Below are 14,274 nucleotides of genomic sequence, written 5' to 3'. Positions count from 1 at the left end.
GCCCCAGTATTTTTCCTTCGTTTGAGTATTGTATTTCTTCGTTGTTTACTGTGATTGGGGCTGGGTTTATCCTTGAAATGTGTATGATTTTCAGTTTCTGTGTATTAGTTTTTATTTTTCCATTTTTTCTCGTATATATTGATTTGTATTATGACGCGAGCTGTTTTTGATGCCATCATCTGTTTGGCCTTGCCTGGATGGTGGATGATCTGGGTGACATCATCAGCATATGCAATGTATTCACCGTGAATTGGTGGCGGCATGTCTGAAGTGTAGATTGTGTGAAGAGTTAGGGATAAATTACTTTCTTGTGGTACTCCACTATAAAGTCTGAAGCTTGGGCCTTTGTGATTGCCTATTATAATGTGTGCTTCTCTATGGTCTAAGAAATTACAAAGTAGAGAGGTGAAGTTGTTAGGGAGTTCTTGATTGGTTATTTTATATTTAAGTCCCAAGTGCCAGACCTTATCGAACGCTTTTGCCAAGTCCCTTAAAACTATCAGGGTTGCCAACTCGGATTTTCAAATGTCGCTAGGCTGGTACCTAAAAGTGGCTAAATGTCGCTAAATCTTCCATGGAAAGTCGCTAGCTATTATTCCCCCCCTTCAGTAATTTGATGCAAATAATATTTTCATAATGCCGATTATAATGGACGGAGTATAAATAAAATGCATTATGTAAAAATATCGTTTTTCAGATTTTCTGTGAAATGTGGCGCAAGAATATTGCATATTACCCCAGAACACTTTGATCTTTTTAACTTGAGTTCACTGCCTGCCTTGCTGTCACTAAAACATACTTTACACACTTCACTTAAGTGTTCTACCACACGAATAGAACAATGTTCAGCTACAAACATGGCCAGAGTTCCCTCCACTTTTTTGCTTCAAGTTTCTTGAATGGTAAAATTGTCTGTCTTTCTGCACTAAACGGCTCTTCTGCTTTCTTGTGTTTTTTAGTGTTTTTGTGTTTTTCAATGTCGCACAACTTAGCAGACAAAGTACACTTGCAAATTTACAAAATCCTTTTTTATTATCTCCTGGCACCTCCAGAAGCTAATTTTTGTATCTGTCATCTCTGAGCCATTCCTTCCTAAATCGCTGAGAATACTGGGGCTTACCCATTTTCTATTGGGACTATGAAGGGTTCAAATTAATAAACAGCATGCAAACAAGCGGAAAGTTTCCTTGATGGTTTTTGGCACAGCGGGTGAACAGTGTCGGGGCAACTGTATGGAGTCTATGGGTCACCCATGGTGGACGCGGATGACAAGTTTGGAACCACGCAGGCTTGATAGAATTAATTCTATAAGATGTTTTGCTAATATTCTTTAAAATTTAGCGTATTAATGAAATTCATATTGCATATCTGACAAAAAGGTAAGTTACCCAGGTGCTACAAAGGCGAAGGTAATAGACAAATAAATGACGACACGGCAACATAAGCCATGGACGGGCTGACATCAAGTGATCAGGAAATAGACGTGTCCCTCCTTCTGTACCACGACCCGTTCAAATGTATTAAACTTTTCTTATTATTTATTGTCCCTGTAACCCCGTTGCTCTATATTATGGCTCGAAATTAGGAAAACTGAGTTTTCATGGACAGTCCAAAAGTATCCAGAAAGTCGCTAGATTTCTGTGGATATCTTTAGATTTGCGACAAGTCACAAATCGCTCTAAAATGTCGCTAGAAAAAAAAGCTCTAGATCTAGCTACAAAGTCGCTAAGTTGGCAACTCTGAAAACTATGTTGCACTGTTCTCTATTATGCATTGCGTTTGCTATACTTTCGTATATAAGGGCCATGGCTGTGTTTTTTCCTCTGTGTTTCCTAAATCCGTGTTGTCTAGGGTTGTATTTGTATTCTAGTTCCAGGTGTGTTCTTAATTGGTGGATAATTTTTGTTTCTAAAATTTTTCCCGGAGTTTCTGATAGAGAGATTGGTCTGTAGTTTGCTACTGCTGTGGGGGCTTTTCCTGATTTTGGTATCAGTCTGATAATTGCTGTCTTAAATTTCTTTGGGTAGTGGCCTGAAGCTATGGATGCATTAAATATATTTCTTAGTAGAAGTACCATGTTGTTTGGTAATTGCTGTAAAATGAGTTTATTTATTTTACTGACTCCAGTAGCCATGTTCTTAAAACTGCTGATTGTCCTTGCTATTTCTTTTACTTTACTTTTATCCTCTTCGTCACTGATCGGCTCGTTAGCCGCTTGGGCGATCGGTCACGTCTCTGTCACGCACTGTTGGCAAGTACTGGGCATGCACCGGCTCCTGAATGTACCTGAACCCGCTCCAGTGTTGGTCAAGTCTTGTCTTGAAAGAGCTCACACTCGGTGCCGTCACAACACTTTCTGGTAGATTGTTCCAAGAGTTTACAACCCTCACTCCGAAAAAGTTTGCCCTCACGGTTTTCTGGACCTGCGGCTTCTTCAATCTTGAGCTGTGACCCCTTGTGGGGCGAGCGTCTGCCAGCTCCAAGTAAGGACACTCGACTGAGTAGTGCCCCCTGAGATGCTTATACACTCCGCATAGCCTCAGACCTCTTCACTTTAGTTTCTCATCAGATCGCTTCAACCTATCTTCAGATCACTAACTTCAGTCCAACCTTGCCTCAGTCTCTCCTCAAAACCAATTCTCTGTAACACGGGCGCGACTGACACATTGATCAGTCCGACCACCTCAACAGTGTCTCAACGACCGTATAAATATGGCGGAATTGCTTTTAGACTCGGACATAAGAGTATGGGTCTTTTTACCCATTGTACTCATCACATTCCTCTGTGGAATCCTGAGGCATTATGTGAGCGTATTAATCTCCACACAGAAGAAAGTAGATCTAACACAACTTCAGGATAGGTAAGTGACAGGTGTCAAGTGTTTCTGACCTTAAGGTAAAATTTCACTTGTTGCCATTAAATGAAATTGACGTTGAACTATGTTTTTCCGATAGTTTTGGGTGAGCTGTGCACGAATTTTACCTTCATTTTTGGCTCAAATCAATAGTTTCTGAGGTAAACGACCGGAAGAACATAGTTTTGAATCCAACCTAACTTAACCTAATCTGGTATTATGGGTCCGGCTAATTACCCAAATGTAGCCGCATGAAGTCAAATAATGGTCCTACATGAATAAATCGGGCTGTGAATCACTTCTCGACCAGTATTTGGTGTCATAAAATCACAAAAAATTGGTAAACTTAATTTAATCTGAGTTGTGTTGTGTTAGGTTAAGTTAGGTACATGCACTTGATCTATTAGCTCAGATTAAATTAAGTTTACCAATTTTTTGTGACTTCGTGACACCAAATACTAGTCGAGGTTAGGTTAGGTTAGGTTAGGTACATGCACTCGATCTATTAACTCAAATTAAATTACGTTTTCCAATTTTTTTTTACTTTGTGACACCAAATACTAGTCGAGAAGTGATTGGTAACCCGATTTATTCATGTAGGACCATTATTTGACTTCATTGCAGCTACATTTGGGTAATTAGTCGGACTGGGTATGTATTATCGCTTCGGGTATCCAGCGATTTTTAATATATATATATATATATATATATATATATATATATATATATATATATATATATATATATATATATATATATATATATATATATATATATATATATATTCAAATTTCACTTATGCACCAGTCTTTGTTTGGATATTAAAAATATCCAAACCGTTTCTGTTAGAAAGTCAAAAATTTATTTTTCTAGTGTATTTGTGTGTGTTTAGAATGAATATGACTTTCATTTCTGGGGAAAATTAGCGTTTTTTTTTCGTTGGACATTTTCCGAAAAACTCATGGCAAAATACACCAAAAAACACTAGAAAAACAAAACCAAACCTAACCTAACTTAACTGACTCACCAAATGATGGAATCACCTATTTCTTACCTTATTGGCTTGGTTCTTGTTCGTCGTTGGATTCTGAGATTCTTACACAACGTCACATATGTTGGTCTTTGCGACATTTACATTGTCTTGCTCTTAGTACACTTTACTGAGGTTGGAAGAACACCATGCGATTGAAAAAATGCTACAGTTTCTTCGTCTTTTTCCCAAAAACTTGCAATCAGCTCCATATGATTGAAGTGACTCCTATCGCAGACTGCCATGGTCGGAACTGAAATTACTGAACTTGAATTTCGAAATATGAGACCCAAAGTAAAACTCGAATTTGATTGGGCCAAATATACCGCGAATTTAACCCCAAATCATTTTATTTTGTTTCAAAAACAAAAATGCTTTTGATTGGCCGCATGACGTGTACGGGAACGCATGCGCGTGATGATTTATGAAGGAGACGCAGGAGACACGCAGTGTTGGAGGAGAGGCTGACTATAATGGCGGAAGATTAATGGAAGAAAATAGAGAAAATTTTGGATAAGCTATCTCCGTTATTTTACATTTTGCCCGGTAATGTAATACTAGATGAAAATTATCTTATTATTAGACGTCTTATTCGAATATGATAATAGATTAGTGGTAGGAATGAACGGTGTGTAAACGCAATAATACCAAAATATGTTTTTCCAATGTTATTTGATTAGTTTCAAATGAATTTTTTAGTTTGAGTACCTTTGTAATGTCCCCTACATTACAAAGGTACTCAAACTATCCAACCAGGAGGGAACTTGAACAATGGTTTTAAATTGGACAAATTTAGATTTAGGCGCAAAATAGATAAACATTGGTTTGGAAATAGAGTAGTGGATGAGTGAAGTTACCAGCATCATCATTAACTCAAAAACACTAGATAGCTTCAAACATACTGTAGGTTGGATGGATATATGAGAAATAGGGGTTGGGTGTAAATGGGACCAATAGGCCTGCTGCAGTTTCCTCCATTCTTATGTTCTTTAGACCCCACCCATCAATCCTAAATCACATAAAATACCAACCAACCAACAAAACCAAACCTAACCTGACCCAACCTAACCTATCATAACACTATTTTTCTGATGAAACTCTGCAGTGGATGATGCAGTAATGCATCGGCCTGTCAGTTGTCATTATTAAGCGTATTTTTAAACCAAATATCAATGACAGACAGTGAACAGTTATTATCTGGAGAAATCATATTTTACCCCACATTTTCCCTCTACATTACAGTACTTCAAAGCCCTGCATACTTTGAACAACTAATATTATAGCTAATTTTATTTGTTAAAATACAGGGGGGCCTCCCCAAGTTTGCAGTTTTTATTTCGCAGTCCTCTATTATTCGCGGATGACACCCTGAATGTACCCAAGATTGTCTGTGGATAGTTTTAAAGTTGTTATTTGGAGATTTGGCGATTCACGGCCATTTTGAGAACCTAACCCCCTCGAATTTGGGGGGGACCCCTGTACGTAAAACTAAAAATTTCCGACTGAAATGCAATCGAATAAATTTAATTTTTTGCTCTTTCTCCCTTGAGAAGACTTAATTTACAAATTGGTATTGGCAACTTCTAAATATTAACTATAATTTGCACCAGAAATGCCGTTGAAGAAAAGTGTTTTAGAAATGTCAAAATTACTGATTGCAACTAAAAAAAATCCCAAAATTCGTTTGGAGGCAACAAGTGAAATACAGTAATACTCTTGAGGTAATTAGAATTTTTCTAAACACATAAAAAACCATTGGAAAAGCATAGTTTTGAATCTATCCTAACATACCTAACCAAACCTAACCTAACCAGGAAGTCCACCCCCCAGACCCCCTATCTTGCCTGTACACAGAGTTGTAAAGTAACTCAATAAATTTACTTGAGTACTGTACTCAAGTAACTTTTTGGGTATTTATTTTTTAAAAAGTACTCTTTTTTTTGTACTTTTGCATAAGTATGACTTTCTAATACTTTTAGTCAATACAATTGAAAAAATAAAATTTGTAACTCATTACATGCCCCCAAACAGAGTTTTAATGTCTGTGGCAAACCGTGGAAGGTACGGTGTGGGGAGACACTACACACTCAGTTTTTTTTTAGTTTTTTTTTTACGGAGATTAGCCCACCCGGGCACAGGTCACTGACCCACATCAGGGCCTGGGGGACAAAAATGTAATAATAATACTAATTCATAGTAAATAAAATTTATAATAAAAAATAAAATATTAATGGTAATAATGATAATAATAATAATAATGATGATAATAACAATAAATACAGGTACAAAGAAATACAAGAATGAAAAAAAATCAATAGTGAGAAATGCTATATGTATGTTGTGTTTTCATGTAAGAGAAATAATTGAGACCCTACAATTGTGTGTAAATGAGGCAGAAAGTCAGATCAGCATCCTGGGACTTGGTCACAATTTACGTGATGCCATATGGCAGCAGGGTCTACCATTAGACAATACATTATGCTTCCAATATCTTGCCCCAGAGAGGGCTAGTTTATTGGGCACCCCCTTACATCCTGTGCAAGGTGAAGCGCAGAAGCGTTTACAGTGCCCATCTGGGAAGCATGCTGAGTTCATGCTTACCTTTATGACTCATGCATTAAGGGCGTAAAAGCCTGAAGGGTCATGGGTTTTGTCAGCAAGTTACATAAAGTGACAAAATGATGTGTGTGTGGGGGGGGGAAATTTCCCGGTACAATTTATCTGTTTATGGCAAAGCGTGGCAGGTCCCTAATAATGTCAAGTGCCAGGCCATAGCTATAGGCATTGACACCAACTGAGCGGACTACGGCGTTGATGCTGTACACCACGAGGCGTCCCAGCCCATGCCATGCTGTCGTACAGGACAGAAACGTTTCGGTACTAGAAAATACGTACGTACCGGTAATTTGAAGAAAAAATTATACGACTGCGGCGGTCGTAGGTCCGGGTGGTCGCAAGTCGAGTAGGTTGTAAGTCAAGGAGTACCTGTATTTGTATTTGACAGGTTTGACCAAAATAAACTGTATCTAGTTGACGTGGCAGGTTAATCTTGTTCGGGGCGATTAAAGCACCTTTTCTACCTTTTCATGAGATAAAAAGGCATTTATCTTCTATGGTGATATTTAAGTCCTAGACTACCATATTCAGTATGTTACTACATTTTATTAAAAAATGTGTTGCAGTACTGTACAGTACTTATTGTTTATCTTTATTATACTGTGTGTATTGGTACAGTACAGTACAGAGGTTATCACAGCCTTTTTAAATTTCCTAGTTAGTTCCACTACCTTAATACAGTACCATAGCTTGTTTTAAATAATACAACAGTATATTTGGGTTAGAATTTACAATTAATTATTGAAGTATAGTGTACAGCATGTATGGTTTTTAAAATGCTTGTAGACTCTCAACAAAAACTTTTTGAACACCTGGGCACAATGGATGTGAGAATGAGCAGAATTGGGCTTGTCATCTCAGAATGGTTTCAGGATCTTCGCTCATTTTTCAGATTGCATAGTGCTTATAGCATTCGAGAAGTTTCAGTGAGAGTGTACAATACATACTGGTATGCATGTACAGTGAGTTCTGCTATAACGCGTGTTTTGATAACGCGAATTTGCTCTAACGCGATTTATGAATAGAGGAACGATATTTGTATAACGCGAACGCTTGTTTGCTGTAACGCGATTTTTGCTTACTATTTCTCCAATTTTGTGGTATTAACTGTGAATATGGTAAAGAAGAATATCTCCAAGAAGCGTTCTGGTGATCGAATTCCCGGTGATGATCGTAAAAGAAAGGATATAACACTTGAAGAGAAGCTCGATGTTATCAACCTCAAAATCACCCTTCTCCCCCATCAAGTAAAGTGTTACATTTACTGTATGATTTCATTATTAGATATGAATGTAACATTTATTTAGACTGTGCTATCCTTTGTGGTAGGCTAACTTCTAAATTTTTTCGATTTTGAGTAATCTGCACCTAACCCTATTTTTTCCATAAGCCCTGTTATTTCTATTACGCGATTTTCTATAACACGATATTTTACAAGAACACAACTATCGCGTTATAGCAGAACTGACTGTACAGTACTTTATTTCAAAGCTAGTTATTGTTTAAATGTGAACTTTCCTTGATATTTGCAGCCAAGCTATGATTCGATCAAGAATGCTGCGAGAGAATGGGAAATACATACCTGAACAGTCCTTCCTCATGCGTCGACATTTCTTCAATAATGATGAATCTGGTATGGAATTTTCTTTAGAATCATGGATGTGAATTGTTGGTATAAGTTTAAGTTAAATCAGCTGAAGTAGGATGTCTTATGATGATTTTGAATTTTGGAAAAGTCAGCAACTGGGCTGTAGCTCACCCACATGTAAGGTTCAGTATTATATTACACTCAATGAGTAACACTTTCATTGATGGTGTACTGACAAAAGATATGTTAAAGAATGATCAGATCTTATTTGATTTAAAGTAAAAATTCATACTATACATAAACACTGAACAAGGATAACAGGATAACATATGAAATACTAAAAATCTACTGTACAGTATTCCATGTTTGTAAAGTGTTATGGCTCACTGTATATGATATTGGAGCTGTCATTAAATAATTTCTTCCATTAGATTTACAATACAGGTATATATATATATATATATATATATATATATATATATATATATATATATATATATATATATATATATATATATATATATATATATATATATATATATATATATATATATATATATATATATATATATATATATATATATATATATATATATATATATATATATACAGTACCCCCGCTTAACGCGGTCAATTGAACCCACAGGGTACCGCGTTAAGTGAAAACCGCGTTAAGTGAACAACAGAACATATGGGATTAATTCCAATAGAGACTGGCCCGACCCCCAAACTCCACTTTTTGACGACACACAACTATGTTGTAGTAAAAATTTTATCTTAACTTTATGATGGTATGCACACACAATTAATAATTAAGAGAAATATCAATAATAATAGGTTTTTTAACACTTGCATTAGTAGAAAAGATGGCTGGGCACACGGGGATGGGGGGTTGGTTCCGAGGCAGAGGGCAGATTATTGGCCCTCACCTGTATCACTTGTATCAATTGTATCACTATCCACCACAGAGGCTTGCAGGGCCTCTTTGTCAAACCCCTCAAAGGCCATATAAGTCCATATCCTCACTATAATTATCACTATCACTGACTTGGGCCGGCTGTGGTGGGTGGCGGGTGAAGAACTCGGTAATGTTTTGATGACTGGGCGACCTTGTGCGCATCGTGCCCGCGCCGCTTCCCGCGTATATGATGAAAAATTCCGCGTTAAGTGAAAGTTCAGCTCTGGCGAGGCACCGCGTATATGATAAAACGCGTTAAGTGAAACCGCGTTATATGTATATATATATATATATATATATATATATATATATATATATATATATATATATATATATATATATATATATATATATATATATATATATATATATATATATATATATATATATATATATATATATATATATATATATATATATATATATATATATACAGTATATCAAGTTGGCGTGATCTGTATATGCTAATACCCAAGCTTATATATATATATATATATATATATATATATATATATATATATATATATATATATATATATATATATATATATATATATATATATATATATATATATATATATATATATATATATATATATATATATATATATATATATATATATATATATATATATATATATATATATATATATATATACAGTATTATATATGTGATATTCAGAAATTTCAGTGTAATTTCAAACGCCGCGCCATTGGCGATACTGAGCTTTCAAGGTCGTCTGAGGGAAGAGAGTGCTCCCTGCACATAGTGAGAGGTTGTGGAACTGGGCCTATATGATATTAAATGTAATTTGCCAAATTAATAACGATGCAATTCATGAAGTTAAGGGACTATTATTGAATTTGAAATTATTATAGATCGTTTATCAGTCTGAATAATGTTTCGGGTGTCCCAAGGAGTTATTAGTTAGGCGGAAAATATGTCATGTAGGCCTAAGCTAACGCCTTGAGAGGACACGGGGCTGGCTAGCTCTCAGTCACGGGGAAGCATTCAGACAAACAAGATGTCCCTGCGCGTCCGTCACAGAAATAGTCACGTGGCCTAGTCACCTGTGCTGCGCTCTTGCAGTATAACAAATAAGTCTCATTCGATCTCAGATAGGGGTTAGATAGGGCAGTGATAAAGTTATTAAGAGCTAACAGTGAGTCAATTTCAGGGTTTCCGTCAGAACCCACTTGACTGCGAGAAATTGACTGCGAGAGTGATGACTGCGAGAGATTGACTGCTGTTTGAGACTGCCGTTGAGGATTGATGATTGGCGATTGTCGCCGTTGGAACGATCAGTGCAGGCTTGTCACTGGTTAGCGAGGAGCAAAGGATCTCTTGAGTGAACGAGTGCTCCCGACAACTAAAACGATACGGGGCCAGCATCAGCATTGGGTGATCAGTTCTTACCCCGTGGGTGCACAACACCACACCACGTGTCCTCGGTCAGCTAGAAGTATTACCTACTGGCCATAGTCACCTGTTGGCGTTCTCTCTTCCCGCCCATGGACGCACTGAGAGTACATTGAGGCTATCTGAGTAGATTAATGGTCACACACTGAGACCAGGAGTCTAGGGGATACCTAGAGAAACATTTTATCTCCCTTACTACGGGTGTATGTTGAATTGGGTGGAGCATGGTTCACGGGTATTAGTGGACCCAGTAACATCTCAATAATAGTGACAATATTATTGTGTGTAGTTAGTACAGGTACCATTTTTTCAGTTACTGATATTATCTTGACGTGTGTAGTAATAGTTCTTAATTGATTTTGATAGTATTGTTTTGAATGTTTGTGTCACTAAGTGGAACCAGAGTGATACTGTGATTTAATTCCTTTAATGCATTTAATTTTTCTTTATAATTCCGATCTCAGGTATAACCTTTGTTCCCCAGAGTAGTGTTTAAGTTAGGTTAGGAATTGTGCATCTGTTGGGGTGATATAATTTTGTTGAAAGCCCTTAAGGCCTGTTTCATGTGTGAAAGCAACATTTCTTAATACTTTAAATTTATTGTTGCCTGAGTTTCTAATAATTTCAATATCATGTATAACTTTTATTCCCCAGAGTAGTGTTTTAAGTTCAAGTTAAGAGGTGCGCATATTGGTGTACCATTATTTGATTGTGTCTGTAGTGTTGGAGGGAATATAAGTGTCTAAATTTTACAGTGTGTGTGTCATTCATCCCAGTCACAGACGCTATCCTTCCACGGGTCACGGACAATTCATTTTGTTTAGTAAAGTTAAGTGCTCTTGTGCTGCTTCTGGATTTTTCTCAAAGGGGCTCTTCCACTGCGATTACCATCTAACAATCTTTAATAAACCCCAAGTCAAGTGAGAAATTAAAGTCCAGTAAATTCCAACCGGTTATATGTATGTATATATATATATATATATATATATATATATATATATATATATATATATATATATATATATATATATATATATATATATATATATATATATATATATATATATATATATATATACAGTGGGGTATGCTATAACGAACGGATCCTACTACGAATATTCCTATAACGAACGGTTTTACCTATAAAATTGAGAATGCTATAACGAACGAAACTCCTACAACGAACATAATTTAATTTTTTTTTTTCTAATTTATTGTTTTATTATTACAAATATTAATGATATTCTTTATTTCAGGGGTTTAGATGCATATTTATGCACTTTTTTACAATTTTTACAATTTTATATTATATTTTTCAGTGTTAAGTGGTTGTATTTGGGGGCCTGGAACGGATTAATCCTATAACAAACGAATGCTATAACGAACAAGGTTCTAGAACCAATTAGATTCGTTATAGCATACCCCATATATATATATATATATATATATATATATATATATATATATATATATATATGTATATATATATATATATATATATATATATATATATATATATATATATATATATATATATATATATATATATGTATATATATATATATATATATATATATATATATATATATATATATATATATATATATATATATATATATATATATATATATATATATATATATATATATATATATATATATATATATATATTTATTTATTTTGTGTATTTTGCAGGCTACTTAAAGACTGTAAAGCGTGCATCGGCTCCACAACCTATGACTGACCCAAATATGATGGTAGAAATGCTTAAAGGACAATTAACAAATATGCTACCCATGATTGCCATCGGAGGCTGGATCAACTGGACTTTTTCAGGATTTGTTACAAGTATGTCGCATAAAAATTTGTGTTTGCAGCATAGGTATTTAGAAAAAATTGTGTGAAGTCGTATTTTATTATATAAATGTAATTACAGGTGCTCCTCTACTTACGAACGAGTTACGTTCCTGAGGCCTGTTTGTAAGTCCAACTTTACTCCTGTAGATACCAAACATATTGTAAAAAATTAAAAGATTATGGATATTTAGTACAGCTATACCCTTTAATACAGCCTTAAAACCTGGCTCACTCTTCTCCTCTTAGGTAATGTTTGTTCTATCTGGAATTTTCTTCAAAATAATCCAGTCTCATCCACATTAAACACCTGTTCTGGCAGGTAACCCCCTCAGTGATGATGTTTGTATCTCTAAAAGTTTGTAAATTGAACTTTCTTAAGTAGAGGAGCACCTGTACATTAATTTAATACAGTACTATACCTCAAAACTAAGTTATTGTTAGTTATGTTATATTGAGAGGTTACAAGAGACGTCACAGGCCAGTCTTTTTACCAGAGACTGATGGAAGTATATTTCTTCAATTAAAGGGTGGTGTACTGTACATTGAACTAAATGTTGAAATGTAAATTGTAATCAAAAGCTCTTGTGCTTCAGTCTCTCACTATGAAAAGATCTTGACTGTTCTCTTAGGAGGTGCCAACCCATGGTGGGTAGTGCCTTTCCCATGATGTGCCCTTCACCTTTTACATTTTGACCCCCCAAAAAGAGATTAACAGTGAATATATGTATACAGTACTATATATGAACATTGTAACTCTTTCCAGTCTCCAATTCTGTTGTGGAATTGTTTAACTCTTTCCAGTCTCCAATTCTGTTGTGGAATTGTTATACAGGTACATTTTTCAGTTTATTTTGTCAGTTGCCTTTAATTCCATAATTGCTGCCATACAGACTTGGAATAATGCACATTTAAACCATTTTACTATATATTTGTTCGATTCAATCTAAATTTAACAAGATCTGGGCTTTAGTTAATTTTTTTCTCACATAAAATATGATAGTCACTCCATACCCAATTCCTGATTGCAGCGAACAGATGATTGTATCTCAAACCTTTAGGTATTTTGATGGCAAGTTTATCTTTTTAGTTTAAATATTTCTTCATATTGAGAACACCCTAAGAAACACAAAAGTTATTAGGGAAACATATCCCACTTACCACCTTTAGCCCACAGACTATATTATTATGTTAATTACCCACAAAATCTGCTCTATTCTAGAATTTTCAGGTTTGATGCTGTGGGAATTGTATACGTACCGTATATATACTTGATTACAGTTCAGGTTTTTATGAACAAAAATTCTGCCTCATTTACATACAATTGCAGGGTCTTAATTGTTTTTTTTACTTTTACAACACAACATATATATAATTTCTCACTCTGGATTTGTTTGTTTTTTCAGTGATCTGTGCATTGGTTGGTTAATCCTTGTTCAAAAATAAATAAATTACAATTATCTGATACAAATGAAGATTTACCTATACTGGTAATTGTCTTTTCATTTGCAACTGTGAATATCGCTGGCAGCATTGTTACCAAGTTAGACTTGTCACTGTACCCACATTCCCCCTAGCCCACTCCCTACCAAATGGAACTGTGAGGTGTTAAGTTATTTTTCTACTTTTAATTTTGGGTAGATATACAGTACATAACTTTTATAGTAGTATTTTTTATATATTCTAAGTTACATACGCACATGATACTACATGCATATTGTGCAAAAAAATATAAAAATAAATAATTATCATAAGGTCAAATACATAAAAGAAATAAACATTTCTTTGAGTGCAAGAGTCTTCATTAATTAACTCTCCCTCCCTCCCTCCCTCCCTCCCCTGTGCTTTGTTACAAAGCACGGAGTTGACGAGGGTAGACTACAACATTTTGTAGTCTTGTTTCTGATTATTTATGAGAGGATTTTTCCATTATTATGTATTTGTATATGTTTT

At 35.1% G+C, this 14,274-nt stretch overlaps 1 protein-coding gene across 4 annotated transcripts in view; it reads left to right on the top strand.

Annotated features, from left to right (window-relative positions):
- Positions 1-2,539: 2,539 nt before the first annotated feature.
- Positions 2,540-14,274, top strand: part of LOC121857791 (ER membrane protein complex subunit 3-like) — a 34,053-nt gene continuing 22,318 nt past the window's right edge. For 2 of the 4 annotated variants that reach the window (XM_042354002.1, XM_042354001.1), the window contains exons 1-3: positions 2,540-2,861; positions 8,034-8,134; positions 12,163-12,315. In XM_042354002.1, coding sequence (XP_042209936.1) covers positions 2,713-2,861; positions 8,034-8,134; positions 12,163-12,315 — 403 coding nt within the window. In that variant the 5' untranslated portion in view covers positions 2,540-2,712. The remainder of the gene's footprint in view (positions 2,862-8,033; positions 8,135-12,162; positions 12,316-14,274) is intronic. The other 2 variants (XM_042354003.1, XM_042354000.1) reach the window with 2 other exon arrangements.

Source organism: Homarus americanus, unplaced genomic scaffold, assembly GCF_018991925.1.
Source record: "Homarus americanus isolate GMGI-L3 unplaced genomic scaffold, GMGI_Hamer_2.0 scaffold16712, whole genome shotgun sequence".
Taxonomy (NCBI): Eukaryota; Metazoa; Arthropoda; class Malacostraca; order Decapoda; family Nephropidae; genus Homarus; species Homarus americanus.
This window is presented reverse-complemented; position numbering and strand designations above follow the sequence as displayed.